The sequence below is a fragment of the Mauremys mutica genome, chromosome 8 (assembly GCF_020497125.1).
Source record: "Mauremys mutica isolate MM-2020 ecotype Southern chromosome 8, ASM2049712v1, whole genome shotgun sequence".
NCBI classification, from domain to species: domain Eukaryota; kingdom Metazoa; phylum Chordata; order Testudines; family Geoemydidae; genus Mauremys; species Mauremys mutica.
The window spans coordinates 74,687,446-74,703,462 of NC_059079.1; the positions used below are offsets into that span (position 1 = coordinate 74,687,446).

At 53.5% G+C, this 16,017-nt stretch overlaps 1 protein-coding gene across 3 annotated transcripts in view; it reads right to left on the bottom strand.

Annotated features, from left to right (window-relative positions):
- The window catches only part of SLC4A9 (solute carrier family 4 member 9), a 53,658-nt gene extending 40,983 nt beyond the window's left edge, over nucleotides 1–12,675 (bottom strand). For all 3 annotated transcript variants that reach the window (XM_045028297.1, XM_045028296.1, XM_045028298.1), the window contains exons 1-10: nucleotides 12,312–12,675; nucleotides 8,998–9,158; nucleotides 8,327–8,473; nucleotides 7,373–7,434; nucleotides 6,905–7,062; nucleotides 5,536–5,623; nucleotides 4,812–4,966; nucleotides 3,214–3,330; nucleotides 1,863–2,037; nucleotides 1,160–1,293 (exon numbers count right to left, since the gene is read on the bottom strand). In XM_045028297.1, coding sequence (XP_044884232.1) covers nucleotides 1,160–1,293; nucleotides 1,863–2,037; nucleotides 3,214–3,330; nucleotides 4,812–4,966; nucleotides 5,536–5,623; nucleotides 6,905–7,062; nucleotides 7,373–7,434; nucleotides 8,327–8,473; nucleotides 8,998–9,158; nucleotides 12,312–12,607 — 1,493 coding nt within the window. In that variant the 5' untranslated portion in view covers nucleotides 12,608–12,675. The remainder of the gene's footprint in view (nucleotides 1–1,159; nucleotides 1,294–1,862; nucleotides 2,038–3,213; nucleotides 3,331–4,811; nucleotides 4,967–5,535; nucleotides 5,624–6,904; nucleotides 7,063–7,372; nucleotides 7,435–8,326; nucleotides 8,474–8,997; nucleotides 9,159–12,311) is intronic.
- Between the last annotated feature and the right edge of the window lie 3,342 nt (nucleotides 12,676–16,017).

Below are 16,017 nucleotides of genomic sequence, written 5' to 3' on the forward strand. Positions count from 1 at the left end.
AGGACTCCTCCGGCCAAGGGGGGTGGCACTCAGGGCTCCTCCGGGCAGAAGTGGGAGGAGCTCGGGGCTCCTCCAGGTGTGGGGGAGCAGGAGGTATGGGCCTCCGGCTGCAGGGGGGCCGAGCAGAAGGGGCAGAGCCAGGGCTAGCCTCCCCAAAGGGGGGCTCCACCCACCACCCATGCCCCCCAAGTCTTCTTTTCTCCAAACTAAACATGCCTGGTTTTTTAACCTTTCCCCACAGGCCAGGCTTTCTAAACCTTTTGCCATTATTGTTGCTCTCCTCTAGAGTCTCTCCAGTTTGTCCCCATCTTCCCCACGGTGTGGCACCCAGAACTGGCCACCGTACCCCAGCTGAGCCCCCCCTCCCAGTGCTGAATAGAGCGGGACAATTATCTCCCACGTCTTACATCTGACACTCCTGTTAGTACCTCATGACAGCCTGTCAGGCAGCTGAGCATCATTAGCCCCCTTCTACACATTGGGAAACAAAGCCTAGACAAGCAAACACTAACAGACATGCCCAAGGTGATACTGTGCATTAGTAGCAAGATTGGGAATTGATCCCAGCTCTCCCCACTCCTAGGCTGTGTTTGAGTCCCCAGAGCGATTTCTAATGTCATGGCCATCACACAGAGATATGGAGCACAATTCTGAGGTCAGTGGTGGCTGAGCCAAGCTCAGCATGTCTGGGGAATCACCAATGATCTGCTGGCTCCAGCTCTCAGCTCTAGGCCTGGCCGTAAATCCTGCAGGAATCATTTCTCTTGCGTGATGTTGGAACTGGGCCGTGCCGGGGTGTGAGATATGAATCCCTGAAGCTCTTCACTGAGAGACTGACCCAGTGGCTGGAGCCAGGGGTGAGGGCTGGTCTTGCTGGGAGGCTGAAAACAAGGGGGGTCCCTGCAGGGGGTGTCAAGGCTGAATGGGGGTTAGTTCTTTTCCAGAGTAACAGCAGAAGCCCTCCCTCTCCTCTAGCACAGCAGTATCCCCAGTGGCCCAACAGATCCCTTAGGAAACCAGCCAGGCCTAAGGTGTTAAACACCTGGGATTATTAAGTATCCAAAGAGCTGCAAGTCTCATTTGAAGTGGTTCAGGAAGCTCACTGGACGCAGTTACCCATTCAGGACAAGGGGACACTTTGAGACAGGCCTTTACTCACTTGCTAAAGGAGAAGAGGAGCCGTTCAAAGACTAGGACAGGGCCAGTGCTACTCAGGATGGTGAGCGGTTGTCCAGCAAAGAGGCAGAAGACAGCTCCAGCGATAGCGGTGCCCAGGAAACTCTCCAGCACTCCCTGAAACACAGGGAGAAACCCAGTGAAGCACGAGTAGTTCAGGAAGGCACAAGGTAAGAGTTCTGTGAGAGGAGACAGGTGTAACTTTACTGGGAGTTGCCAGGTGGCACGGTTACACACAGTGCTAGTTTTGTTTGTCTGAATTAGTGAGCAGCTGGCACCTGGAGAAATGCTTGCTGTCAGGTGTGGTGCAATTTTCTTTAGATTCTCAGCACATCTTCAGTAACTTCAGCTCTGCCTAAGGAAACACAATTGGGTGGCTCCCAGTCCTCTACTCAGACTGGTGGACCACATCTCAAAATAGAGGCACCATCAGGAACTCAAGTGCTCTGAGATCTCCAAATGAAAAGCTCTAGCTAAATGCTATGTATTGGCATTACTGTACACCAACTGCCCTGTCTCCTCTGCTCTGTTATTAATATGGCAGCTGGCACCTGGTTTACTTATGATTCACTCAGCACTGGATGCAATGTCCATCAGAGCAAGAAAGACAATGACGTTGCTACAGAGGGGATGACACGTCACTGTGGCACAGGCAAAGGGGCATCACACCGGAGGCTAGCACAGACCTGCATGTTATCGGTAGCGTCTCCCAGCATGCCACCAAAAGTAATTGCATTGGTAACAGTCGCCAGGTAGATATAGAGAATAGCTGAAAAGCACTGGATGTTCAGGGCGTCATAGAAGTCACTCCAGTACCAAGGGGCCTTCCTCCGGATGTCCTTTACCAGCCCTCCAAATAACCTGCAGACCAACATGGAAACAAGGAGATTCACGACAGAGAGCAGGAATCCTCCACACCAATCACTCTATACTGTACGAGCAAGATCCCCTGGTTAGCCAAGGCTGACCTGAGAGAGCTCTGCAGGAAGAATCCTAGAACAGAGCTATTTTCTCTCCCGAACAACAGGTTCAAGGAAGCTACCAAACCCAATGCTACCATGCCCCCTAGTGGCTGGCCCACTTGAGGGCCTATTTGAAAGCAGATATTGACTCCTTTTGATGTATTGACCAGAGAGAAATGTCAGAGATGGGCTAAGCCCGAGCCCCGCTGAGTCCCAGGGTCAGGTCTGAATCTGCAGCTGTACCAGGCAGATGTGAACACTGGGTCCCAGCCCCCAACACCCTGGAATCTGGGAGGTTCAGATTCAGGTCCAGATTTTGAAATGCCAAGTTCCAGACTGTTCAATTTGCACCAGTTCTGGTGCGCACCAGATCTCAAGGTTGGAGACAGAAATTGGAACCAGGGATTTGGTTCAGGCCTATCTCTGTTGACCAGTGGTCAATATTTTCCTTGGGGACTACAAGAAAATCTTGGCAAACCCTGTCAGTGCCATTTCTTTCTTATTTGTCACCGAGTTGCTCTTCGAGACCCCCGTCAGCACCAGGACCCATTTTGCGAGACACTGTATGAATGTGAGGTTGGCCCCTGCCCTCCAGAACTTAGAGACTCGTTTACTGAAATGAAGTCAGGAGATACCTGGCTCTATACCTTCTGAATATCCCCAGGAACTGAACCCTGGTCTTTTATTAGCCTGTCTGGAGCAGCCCCAAGATGAGACACTGGCTAGGAATGTAATCTGGGTCTCTGATGTGCTGCTAGGAGAATCTCCACCCCAGGGTCTGGAAAACAAGAGATCAGGGCCAGAAACCCAACTCAGGTGTCTCCTGCGGTTCTCCAGAGCCCTCAGTGGCTACCAATCTGGCAGTGAGAAACCAGGCCCAGGAATAAACCTGTGTCTACTATGTGCCAGTGCAGAGCACTAACTACGGGGCCCCTAGCTCCAGGCCAAACTGAGCCCTGGTGTAAGCGGGCACCAGTCCACTGACTCAGGAGAACTGCACCTACTTATGCCAGGGCTGACTCTAGCTGGCTTTCTTTAAGGCAAATGTCAGTAGCCTCCCCAGGCGGGCAGTTACCTTCCTGTTCTCTGCAGCTCCTCGCTGACAGGCTGGTGCCCATGGGTATGTCTGTCGTCAGCTGCAGACACGTTCCCGTTGCAATGAGATTTCCATTCCCGGAGGTGCATGGAGATCCTGAGACAACAAGAGAAACTCAAGTGGGCGGGTGTCAGCCCAGAACCATCCTCATTAACGAAACCCAGCCTAGTTCCTCGGGCAATTTTTGGTATTGAAATCTCAACCCCACTGCTCTCGGGGAGTCTCAGTACAGCTGATGCTGCCACTTCCATCCCTAGAGGCAGCTGCATCTCAGCGGTCCAGATACACTGGAGAGGAAATACACAGAAATGGGAGGTAGTAGCAGGACACTAGTTTTATCATTCAGTGGAGTGAAGGGTCTAGAGGCCAGGTGGTGGCCATGCAGAGCACTTAAGTTTTAAACCACGACTTGGAATAATTTGCAGCGATGCAGACAGCCTTTCCTGCTGAGAACACCCTGCCGCTCCTGCTGGACAGTGAGAGAACTCTGCAGAGCTTAACCACGGGGATGAGAGACAGGGACTGAGGGGTGGAGGAAGGGGGCACCTCAGTTAACTGGCTCCCACCCCATTCAGGGCTGGAAAGATGGTGAACTGATCTCAAATTGACTCAACCTGGGTGACCTGTGTTGGTCACCCTGGGAGCTCTGCCTGACACATGAGCCAATGCAGAACATGGTGTGTCAGTGCCATGTGCTGCTAGTGACCTGCCCCACCTGGAAGGTGTGTTTCACCTGCACAAGGTGAAAGTTAGCCCCATGGAGAGTGCATTGGAGGAATCACACGTGCAGGCAATAAAGGGCAGGCCACTTGTGAGGGCCATAATGTCCTGCCCAACTTTGGATGGACGAAGGCACTTAGAGCCATTGCTGCTGTCTGAGGCTACCAGAGCATGCCCCAATGGTGAGGACTGCATTGGCAAAGGGTGGACATTCACCCCAACAGATGGCGCAGGCAGAGCCCCCTAAGGCTGCCAGCCCTCACATCAACACTCTGGACTGCCCTTCAGTCAGTTTTCTCCCTTGTCAGCCCTGTCACCTTGGATCCCTTGGGGCAGCTAAGGTTACATCTACACTGCACACCATATGCAGCAGCATGTAGGGCATGTGTAGCTACACACTGCAGTGAAAATCAGGCTGCGTCCACACAGTAGTTTACAGTTACATGGGTCAGTGAAAGGCTCTGGCAGGGGGAGGCAGCGGGGAACAGCTCAGCAGCAGGGAGCTGCCGAAGCCCTTCCCCACTGACTCTCCCTGCCATGGCTTTTACCCTATGCTAGAGCCTTTCACTGCAGCAGGGAAAGGCTCTGACAGCTCCCTGGGGCGCGGAATGGCCATGGCAGTGGGGCAGCAGCTGCGGGACACTACACTGTCAGTGTGAAGCTCCCAGTCTCTGATTGCTGCTGCTCTTAACGCTCTGCATAGCGTCATTGGCAGAGCTGGGGCTGAATCTGAATGCCCTACACCAGGGGGAGAGACGGGGGATTTCAGAGCCAGAGCTCAGCTTTGTGTCTCAGGCCCCGCTCTGCTCTTTAGTAAAAGAGCCCCAGAAAGCTGCTGGGTTCTCCCCCTCCGGTACCTCTTGTGAGGAGAGGGCAGGCACTTTGGCGGAGGGATTCGGGTGGTCGGGTCCCATTTGCCTGGAGGCAGCACAGTCAGCTCATCCAGAAACTCATCAATCCCTGCAATGAGGTCTTCTCTGTCCTGAGCCTGACAGGCAACTCGCTGGAAGAGCTGGAGGGAAACGCAGTTACATTATCCGGTGAATCCCTGTGCACGACCACTGGCTGAGATGAACGCTAAATGCTCCAGCCCGGCACAGGGAGCTGCTAGGACTGATTACAGGTTTCTGCTGATGCTAGATGGTGTAAGGACCCTTCCCACCCTATGTGCCCTATGTGCTAAGCCAGCCTCCCTGCACTGGGATTTTCAAATGGGGCTTCCAAAGGAACTTGAGTGAGTTCCATGCCCAGCTCCCATTGCATTTCCCTGGGATTCAAACTCCTAACTCCCTTAGTCTCTGAAAAGCACAGCCTTAATATCCTCGCCATTGAATCCTTGGGAAGGGCGAAGGAGAACAGTGGGCTGATCCAGTGCTGACCCGTTTCTCCATCCTTCCAGCTTGGGACCTATAGAAGAGGATCATAAGGTTGGCAGTGGGGTGAGAACGAGCTCCCATTGGCTTTGCCTGTGAAGGCCGGCTCCCCAGCTTTCCCCAGAGATAGTGCCAACATCTAATATTGATACTCCATGCAGCTGCTAGATCTCTCACCCACAGCACCGTCTCCGACACATGGGCTCACCTCATCCGTCAGTACCGTGGCCACGGCCCTTCCAATCTCATGATAGGCTTTCACTTTGGCTCTGGGGCCCAGGAGGATAAAAAGAAACCTAGGGAGAGCACAGAAACAGTGAGAAATGCCCCCACTTCTGGAGTGAGCTCTCCTAGGGCCAGGGCCCAGTGTGTCTGAGGGCCAAGGACACACCACCTCTTTGAATTGGCTGAAAGAGGTCGGTCATCCAGGGACAGAGGTATAGCTGGTATCGGAAGGCTTGGAGAGATCGGGGTAAACGTGTTGCCCTTTGCCTCAGTCTTACCATGACCAATCAGTGGGACTTTCAAACGTGCCCCGCCCCCATCTCAGTCACTTAATGATAAAACTCCTGGTGAAGTTGCTGGCAGCAGCTGGCTGTTGACTTCCAGCGCTGCAGGATTTTGCAAATCACGCTCAGCAGGTGTGAGGTAAAGACGCCCTAGAGTGAGGCACCGAGATTCGATGCTGTTGAGCGTGGTGGGTTTGTCACTAGATCGGTCTCTTCATCTAGGCGTTTACACTGCACCCATTCCCATACTGTCTCCATGCCGAGATCCCCCACCTAGCACATCCTGCACCCCACATCCCCTTTTAGCAGGCAGGGCCCCTCTGCTGACTGCATGCAGTCAGGCTCTCCATCACAGCAGTTGGGAGGTGGGACAGAGTAAATGTTTGTCCTGGGAGAGCATATAGATGGCTGGGAGATCCCAGAGTCCAGGCAGCAGGTTGGCTTGTCGTGTACTGGTGCCAAAGCCCCTGCAGTGTGGGGCTCGGCTGTGATAAAGCAGCAGAAATTCTGGGAAACAGGCAGATCCTTCATTCGGACTAGTCATCCGCAGTGAGATGGACACAGAGAATTGGGATGAAGGGGCGTTTGCTTTGCTTTGATTTTATTTTCTTGGATTGGCAGGGGGCAGGCACTGTGATGGCAGAAATGCCACTAAGCACTTATGCCCAGGTCTCCCTGAGTTAGTCACTTCTCAGGACCACAGACCCAGTGCCTGCAGGGTCCCAGGTAGGGAAACAAGTCAGCACCGAGGAGAACTCTGAGAACCCAACCAATGTATCTTGTACCAAGTTATACCTAACAGATCAGCACCTGCTGCTCTCTGAGCATCTCTGAGCTGGTAGGAGCATCTGCAAGGAGCTCTGTCCCTGGGAAATTCAGGGGAGGCTTGATGCATGGTTTCTGGGGAACTCCTAAGCACTTAGTTAGCAAAGTCTCATTCCATATCACCAACCCTCAGTCTCACTCTGTGCTCCCAAGCACAGAAGTGACTATGTGATGCTGGAAGGAATTGATGAGACAGGAAAAGGAAGAAGAGGCTCCAGTGCAGTGATCTCTGGTGATGGTTACCTGCTGGGGAATGCAACCTCCGTCAAGGCCCCGAGTCCCACGGCCTCCTGCAGTCGGATGAAGGCAATAAATGGCTTCTCTAGGAAGTCCACTTCACCCACAAGAATGTTGGACACTTCAGCCTCGGCTGGGATCTTCTTCTGGAATTGGTTTTTTAGCTGAAATGAAACAGAGCCTCAGTCCAAGACAGGCCGAGCATGCATTAGTCCCAGATTGCTATTCAGCGGCCAAGGTCTATTTCAAGGACATTCAGTGCTGGTGGAAGGTGTCTGACTGAGTCCTGAAGGCTGAACTATTTCAGGGGAGAAGGGAATCATTATGCATCCAAACCACAACTCCTCCGAGGCCCTGTGGCATCACCTCCAAAGCAACATATTTCAGCTTGCAGTTTTTCACCAAAAAGTCATAATTTTCCATCCAGCTCTACTAATGACCCTGTGTTCTCTGCCCAGAGCTGGCCTGCCATACCTGCTCCTTGAGGGGTGCTTCTGAAATCTCAGCTCCTGGATCCGACCGGTTACGAGCTTTGTCTGCAATGCAAAGAGAGACACACTAAAATCAGGAGCTGCGGAGGGATGTATAATGCTGCTTTGAGTGGCTTTAACATCAAAGCCAGCATGTGCCCATTGGTTAGAATTGCTCCTGTAAGTGCTCTCTAGCAGGAGGAAATCCACAGACGTTGACATTTACTTTTCAATCAGCAAATGCACTTATTGCTCATAGAGACGAGGAAGTAATAGCGCCTGCTTCGTTCAGACACTGGCCAGGAAGTGCTGGGTAACGGAGCCTTTTGTGGATCTGCCAATGGACCTGAATCCTGACCTGTTGTACCCCCTGGAACTGCTCACCTGGCCCCCGCATTCAGCTCTGCTTTTGCACCTCACCCCCAGCTATTCTATTCCTAGAAACCTCGCTCAGCTCCACAGTACCCCAACCCCTCATGCTAGTTCTGGCCCCTACCAGGCCCTGCTAATACACCTCCCCGTCTGCTATTCCAGGCCTAGAAACACCACCTAGCTCTGCATCCCCTCCCTGGCTTTTCCACCGTGGGCCCCTCCTTGGCTCTGCAAATGCCTTGGCCTGACCTTCAGCCTCCCGTGCTCTTCCAGGCCTGAACCTCCCAATGAGAAGGCTGCCAGCCAGGCAGTCTGGCTTGTGCTAGGTTGTGCTGTGGATTTGTGACATCCTCAGACAGCTTCTAACAAGTCCCTGGGAGTCGCCGTTTGGCAGCCTGTCCTCAGGCAGAGAGGTGCTCCCTGCGTCTCTCCTCTTCCCTTTTCAGAAGATTCATGCTGGACGATATTAACCCAGGTGTTTTACAAGCCCAGGGTCCTGTCCTGTTGCAGCCTGGAGCTAGGGACTGCATGATCTAGCTACACAGGGAAAAGGGAAAGTGAGGGTGATAGCCCAGACAACACTCACCCCTGCAGCAGGCAGCACCCAGCTCAGCCACTCTCCTCAGCTGGGACTTGGTGGTGTGGTGCTGGGGGGTGCGGAGCAGCACAGACATGAGCTTCTTTCTCACCTCCGGCCTCAGGGCGTGAGCATCAATCTGCGCAATCACCTTCTCTTGAACACAAAACAAAAGCATCAAAGCATTGCTAGCTTCAGCCACATGCAGGCTGCGTCTACGCTCTGGAGCCTGGACTAGCACAGCGATATCACTGGCACAGCCCCGGAGCACAGGCGCAGCCCATGCTGACAGAAGGGGTTTTCCGTCGGTGCCGAGATGTCACCACCTTGAAGCATGGTAGCTACGTTGCAGGAAGCAGTCTTCCATCGCCATAGCGGGGTCTGCGCTGGGGTCTGGTGAGCACAGTGGTGTCAGGCAACTCCCGCTCTGGACAATAATCCTCAATGCTTGGCCTGGCCTGTCTACTGAAACGGAAAGCTCTTTGGAGCAGGGCCTGTTCCTTACAATGTGCAATGGGGCTCTGATCTCCAGTGCTGCTGCAGTGCAAATCCAAATAAAGCCAGGGATGCACCTTGCTAGCAGGTGTCAGTGCTTTCATTAAAGGTGCTCCCAGGAGCCTGACCTGTGGCCAGGGAAGGGTACGGCCCAGGGAGGTGACCTTCCCACATTATCCACCTACCCACTATTTGCTTCAAACTGTGGGCATCTAAATCCAGCAGGACCGTCCCTTTCTTGATGCATGTCCTTAGCTCGAATAGACTGTGTAAGGAAAGGGCTGTGATGTGGGGTTTGCTCCATCGCTCTCCTCCATCTTCCACCTTCTCCTCAAACTTAATCCACCTGTGAAAAGAGAAGCCAGAAGGCCGTCAGCAGAGCTGCCCTGGGTTCGAAGGGATAGAAACGCCCAGGGCTGAGCCAGACGCGTCTGCACATGAGCACAGCGGGATTCCCAGAGTGGGAGTGCGTGGCTCTGTCGGGGTAGGGTGCAGGAAGAAGAGCTGTCAGCTACGGGGTCCCATTCACACAACTCACACGCGGGAAATGACCAAAGAGATTATTCTGCAAGACCAATTGAAGCAGCCATCAGAGCCCCGAGATGCCAGCATGGAGGGTCAGGGCACCAAGTCATCAGAGGCTGAGTCACATACAGGTCTTTCCTGGGGGTGGGATGGCTCGGGGGTCGATAATGGCAGGGCCTCAGGAGAGAAGCCAAGGACTGGCTGAGCCATGGGCACTGAACTAGCCTCATACCAAAAGGGAAGTGCCTCCAGGTCAGAGCAGAGACGCTGCTTGTACTGTAGAGAGAGCAGAGCTGGCTCCAGGACTGTTAGCCAGGCACCTCTCCACAGCGCTGAACTTAGCTTTTCTCTTGTAAACACAGGTATTATCTGTCCCTTCTTCAGCAGGACAGGACGGCACAGTGCCCTCTAAGTGCCCTTTGGGGGAGTCCCAGCATGCCTGCTGGGAACGCCGTGCAATGCCCACGCATGCTGCCAGATTCCAAACATTCAAACTCCGACAGCACACAGAGGCTTCCTTTGTATTAAGGCCAATCTGGAAAGCTGCTCTGACAAATGCCGGCTTAGGCTGCAAAATGAGAACAGCGTGACAGTGATCTGCAGAGGGAACAGTGCCAAGTCATTCCCCTGAAGTCACAGGCCCTGACCTCCCTTAATGCACAGTGCAGGGGGCCCTGGAGACGGTGTATCCAGCAGAGGAAAGCCCCGAGCTGTTCTGAGAGCCTGGTCCAGCCCGGGACTCAGGTATAAGGTGAACTTCTCCAGATGAGCGCGGCAGCATCTGCCAGGCTTTGGGGATCCTCTCATTGGTTTTGGAATGTAGAAAAACCTGCAGCCCTATAATCTCCTGAGCCACGTGTTCCAGGCTGCAGGCACTGAGGAGGATCAGTCCAGCAGCAGCAGTTTTGTACCCTCAGGAAAGAGACCCCCCACTCTTGAGGCACTGGTCCAAGTTTACCAGACTAAGGCCCAGATTCAGAGATGAGTCTCCGATGGGGCAGCGTACCCCTTCCCCCACCCCTTCAATAAGTACATGACTTCAGTTCAGCCTCCTTCTGGACTCCCTCAGACATCCCCCAGATACTCACAGATCCACCTGAACTTGGTCCCTGGAAGTTAAGGGATCCATGCTGATGACAATCCAGGAGTTCAGTTATCTCTGCACTGATGACTTGCAGATCTGTCCCTCCGCCACTAAACTGTCTCCTTCCCTCCACCCACCTCAGCCTGTGGCTCTGACATCTCCTCCTGGATGTTTGGTCATCACCTGAACTGAGCTCCTTCCCTTCTCTCCCCTCCCAAACACACTCCTTCCCTCCTTCTCTGTTCCTGCCAGTCTCACACCCCCACACCTCCCCATCACTCTGGCCCACAATCTCACGGCTATTTGCGACTACTTCCTTTCCTCGCCCCACTCATCAGGGCCTTTTCCAAATCCTGCCACTTCTTCCTCCTCAGCATCAAAGCCAGATCTCTCCTTCTCATCCTCACTGCGGCATCCTTCCGGCTGGTCTCCCACGCATCACCCCTTTCAATCCGCATAACATGCTGTCACTAAACTCCTCTTCCTGGCCTGTCAGTCTGATGGCAAAACTGCCCTTTTCAGGAGCTGTCCTAGCACCTGACCCTTGCATTGTTTCCAGCAAGGGATGACAGACACGGGTATGTGCCAGTGACAGCCCAGTTGGTAGTAAAGCGTCTGTCAGACCCATTTGTTTAAATGAGCCATCTCCCCCTAACAACAGCAAAAACAGGAACTGTGCCTTTGCAGCTCATTGTATGGGTCCTGTGTGTTTTGTTCTGCAGGATATTTTACTTTTTCCTTGGCTACCGCCACCCCTGAACAATAGCTGATCGCACCACCCTCAGTGTTAGTCACCCATTTGGTATTTTTTGCGTCACCACGAAAACACTCGTTCCAGTGGGCTTCAGGCTTAGCTTGCATGTGACACACCGGCATAATCCCATCAGTGGCTTTTCGAAACTGGGACCCGGAGAATGACCCAAACCACACAGACAAAGGTTGCTCAATGGATTTGAAAGGCAACAAATATAAAGTGAAGGCAGAAAGGGAAAGAGAAGGCAATACATTGCTTGACAATGTACAGACTCCGGAATTGCTGCCTCTCAACATGGCTGGGACAAGTGGCCTTTTCAGTTTCAAATAACTGCATGTTGACTGAGTCATTTGAAACTGTGTTGATGGAGGCCCTGTGAGGAACAACCTGCACATTGGTCCTCAGACGATGGACTAGATGGAATCCAACATCTCTGATTTCAAGCTAGGATACCCAAGAGAAATCCTCATGTGTCAGGGTGGAAGCATATTTCCAGCTGGGGCCAGGAAGAATTCTCCCCTCCCGGCAGTGAGATAGTATTTCACCACTAGGAGTATCACGGCTATTTTAGATCTTTGTCTGTAACCCCCTGCATTGATCTCCAGCAGCAGCAGACTAGACTTCCTGGGGCATTGCTCTGCTCTGCTTTGCCAAACCGTATGTTCCTAGATTGGACTGGTGGTCTGCAAAGTGCTGGCCTGTTCCCAGCCCACGAAGGACACACGCCCACAACCAGAGTCTCTTTCCAGGCAGCTTTATTTCCCATCATAGGCAAAGCACCAACATGGTTCCTCAGCCTGCCCTGGGCTACAGCTCCCTTCACCTCTCTCAGTCCCTCCCTCCTGCTCCAGGGCCTCCTGCAGGCCTCTTGCTCTTTTCCCTGAGCGCTGCCTCCCTGCAGGCCCTCTTTCTACAGCAGGTTTCCACTGCGTCCCCTCCCACCGAATACCTTCCTCCTCCTCCTCCTCCTGCTGCTGCCCCTTCCTCCCTGACAGCCTGGGGCTACCACTCTCCCTCAGCCACCCTGATTAATAGACAGGGCAGGCTGGTCTCGTGCCCTTAAAGGGGCAGACCACCCTGTTACGTGGTCTCCGATGCGCTTCTCTCTGGGCTAGCTCTTGCACCTGAGTGCTTACCTGGCTGTCTGCTTCCACTGCAGGCCGTCAGGGGTGTTGAACAGCTCATTGAGCTGTATGAACAGCACCGGGCAGCTTGCTTCCTTTCCCTCCTCCTTCTGCAGCAGGAAGCCAACTCGCCCAGCAGCTGACGAGACGCTGGAGGTGAAGATGCTTCGGCCAACTGCCTGGCAGATAACCACGGAGTTTCTGCTCTGAGGCCCATCTGGGCCTGCCGGGTTGGTGCTGCCCTGAGCCTCTGGAACAGCATCTGCCTCCATGTAAGCGAGAACATCCTCATTCACCTGCACTTTCATTGTGTCAGGTCCCTGCTGCCTCAAATGCCACTGACCGTCCCTGGACAACTCCGTCGCCAGCGCCCTGGGTTCCCTCCACGCCCCAGGCTGGGCAGTAACTCAGGCGATCCTAGGCATTTTGCCTTTATAAAAGCCCTGAGCCTGTTTAGGCCGGACACAGCCCAACACCTGGGAGCCCAGCCCCAAACAGCATTATCAAAATAAGGAGGCCAGCTTTGCAAGCACCAGCCCTGGCTTGCTCCTGCCGCCCCATGCTGCATGAAAAACACTTGTTTACCATCATACCATACTGGAAATTGTACCTGCTGCGGACGTGCTGCAGTCTGAGGTGGGAGGATCAAGGCATCGACAGCCTGACAGGGGAGCCTTTCCCGAGGGGGGAAAGGTTAGGACCCTGAAGGAGTCAGGCTCAGCAGACATCACCAATTACCCAAAATCCCTTGAACCGAACCCTGTTGGGAATGAAACTCCTAATATAACCCCCCCCCCAACTTCTTTTGTCTCCCTTCTCTTACCTCTTCCCCTTCCTTCTTTCCTTCCAGTCCCTTCGCTAGTCCACATCACCTACTGGCTGCATGGCTGGCACTCTGCAGTGCAGGGCTGGGACTCTCTGAGCGGCTAGCCCCGGCTGGAGGAGAGCTCACAGCAGAGGACAGGCAGCCTGCCGCAGCCCCAGTATCAGGGAACTGTTTGAAATCCATTTCCTGCCACCCTGTGGAGCCCAAACAATGATCTATGAGCAGCAGTGCCACCCGCTTTCGGCCCTTAGTCCCTCCAGTGCCGAGAACCTGGTGGGTGCCTGGCTCTCTGCTGGCATTGTTGTTCATTTGTCTATTGTCCTCTAATGTTCAGTGTCTGCGGCAGGGAGTTCACCATCCAAAACCCATCACCAGCGTCACACACCAGAGACACAGGCACTAAGCGGCAGCTTTACCGTCTCCTCCCTCTTCCTATGCTCCCCAGTCAGTACACATAGACACTGCCTTTGTGACCCCCCAGCTGGATTTTTACCCCCACACCAGGGGAGGCCAAAGCACAGCTCCACACAGAGGTCACCCTGCTCTGCCCCCCATCTTCAGACTCAGCCAGAGGCCATAGAGCAGCTAGGGCGATTCCCGTCTCGGACAGAGGGAATCCAGGCCAGTGGACCATGTGGTGTGTGTGGAGGGGATGATCGGGACCCCCACGGGGTGCTGGAATTCCCTGCAGTGCTCCGGTTGCCCCCTCCCCGTTTTTATCTGGCATTGCTGTCACCCACACCTAGAGACCCCCCCAAATACGTGCTATGTGATAGTTATTTGTATGATGTGGGCAGCTCCATGGTAGTAACTGGCATGAAACCCGCAACCCATTTCACACAGGCCACCCCCTCACCTGCTAATGCTTTCCAGTCGCTACTATCCTGAGGTGGATCCAAGAGCTGAAAGGCTCCATATCCTTCTACCCATCCCCTGAGTCATCTAGCTGCCAACCCTCCCACCCCACCCCACCCAGTTTATTTTGTGAAAGGCAGGGGAGGGTGTTTTCCATGCACAACGCACAGGTGTTCACTTCCTCTATGAATGGCTTTTATTTGAAATTAAGGAAAATCAGACCAAACGCCCAAGCTCCCTGAGAGAGACCATTGTGTGACTCCTCTGTGACATGCTGCATCAGGTGTGCCTAACAAAGTGGCTGCTGCTCCAGGGGCCAGGCGAACTCTTGGCATTTAAAGGTGCAATGCAGAGAAAACAAAATGACAACAGGTCCAAAGCTACCTGCGTTGCACAGACTTCAATCCTAGTCCAGCAAGGATTTACTGCTGACCGGTACTTAATTTGTAATGAAAGAGTGGCTGGGCTCAAGCAATTTTTTTATTTTCATAACTGACCTGGCAAGCACAGAGGTGCCGGGGCTCAGCCTTGGCAAGCCCTGGCACAAATTAAGCTCTGTTGCTGACAATGCCAAAGTGGCCATTCCAGGATCACATTTCACACTGATTGAGCCCAGCAGCTTCCCAGAAGCACCCAGAGAAGATGCCTGATTTCCAGGGACTGCTCAGGGCAGCAGCAGTAACTGGAGAGGGCATATCTCCGAGCAAACGAAAACAGAACCATGGAGGAAGCCAGAGGCTTGCCAGGATGCAGAGCTGTCAACTCATGGTTACGAGCGTGCTGAACCCCTCCTTGCTCTTTGCTAGTGAATGGTGATGCAAACACCTGAGCAGCATTACGAAATGCTACATCAGTTACTAAAGCTCAGGTGGCGATGCCAGACATGTGAGCAGAGCTGTGCACGGTAAACACCAGGAGGCCAGCATGCACTAGATCCTGCTGGTGCAACTTGGGGCATGTCGGCCTCTGCTATTGTGACAAAGCAGGAGAGTGGCTTTCAGGGCATTGTGAAATAGCGATGAGTCCCTACACCTGGCATGCACATCAGTGCTGATACTCCATAGATCTGTGCCTAGCATTGTGAACTCCTGCCTGGTAGACTGCTCCTACACAACTGCCATTCTGCCAAGCCCTGGCACAAATTAAACACTGTCCACATTCCACAGTGGGTTAGAAGCACAATTGGGCATCTGGCCCAGCTACCCAAAGAGCTCAGGAATCTGTGATCTAGCAACCTTGTTCGTCTCGGAGAGAGGGACCCCAAGGCTGAGATCAGAAACAGGCCTCTCTCTCCATGCTCACATCTGACCTAATCTTCAAAACCCCCATGAAACTAATGAGCCGAGTTCCTGCCTCCACCCTGATCCCTTTGCCTGCCTGCTGCAGTACTGTCCACCTCACCACCCTTCAGCTGGGTTGGGGGGTCAGACTGTAAACTCGTCAGGGCAAGGACTGTGCTGACTGCTGTGTTTGCAAGGTGCCTAGATCTGGGGGCTGCTACAGCAGACCTAATAATAGTGATACTTAGAGTTCAGGTGAACTGGAGAACAGTGAACAGCTGGCAGAGACAGACAGATCCTGGCCCATGGGCTGGCTGCTTGGTGCCACTCTGGAGACAGCTCTAAGGAGTCCTCTGGTCTGGGAAGCTCGGTGGTTTAGCGCAGGGCTGCTGTACTGGATCCTGTACTACGTCCCTTGTGGCCCACAGCATGTCTGCAGGGGCATGTTTGGGGGAAGGAGTCAGGGCCTGGTGCTCTAGCAATGCCTGGCTGCTGGAATGGCCCTTAGCAGCCCTGGGCAGCTGGAGCAAAGTTGAATGACCCAGAGGTTGCTCTGCGTTTATGCCTGGAGCTGGGCAGAGAGCCCCAGCCTTGTAAGGCGAGGTATTTCTAGTAGGGATAAGGAGGTGCTAGTCCCGTTATATAAGGCGTTGGTGAGACCTCATTTGGAGTATTGTGTGCAATTTTGGTCTCCCATGTTTAAGAAGGATGAATTCAAACTGGAACGGGTACAAAGAAGGGCCACTAGAATGATCCG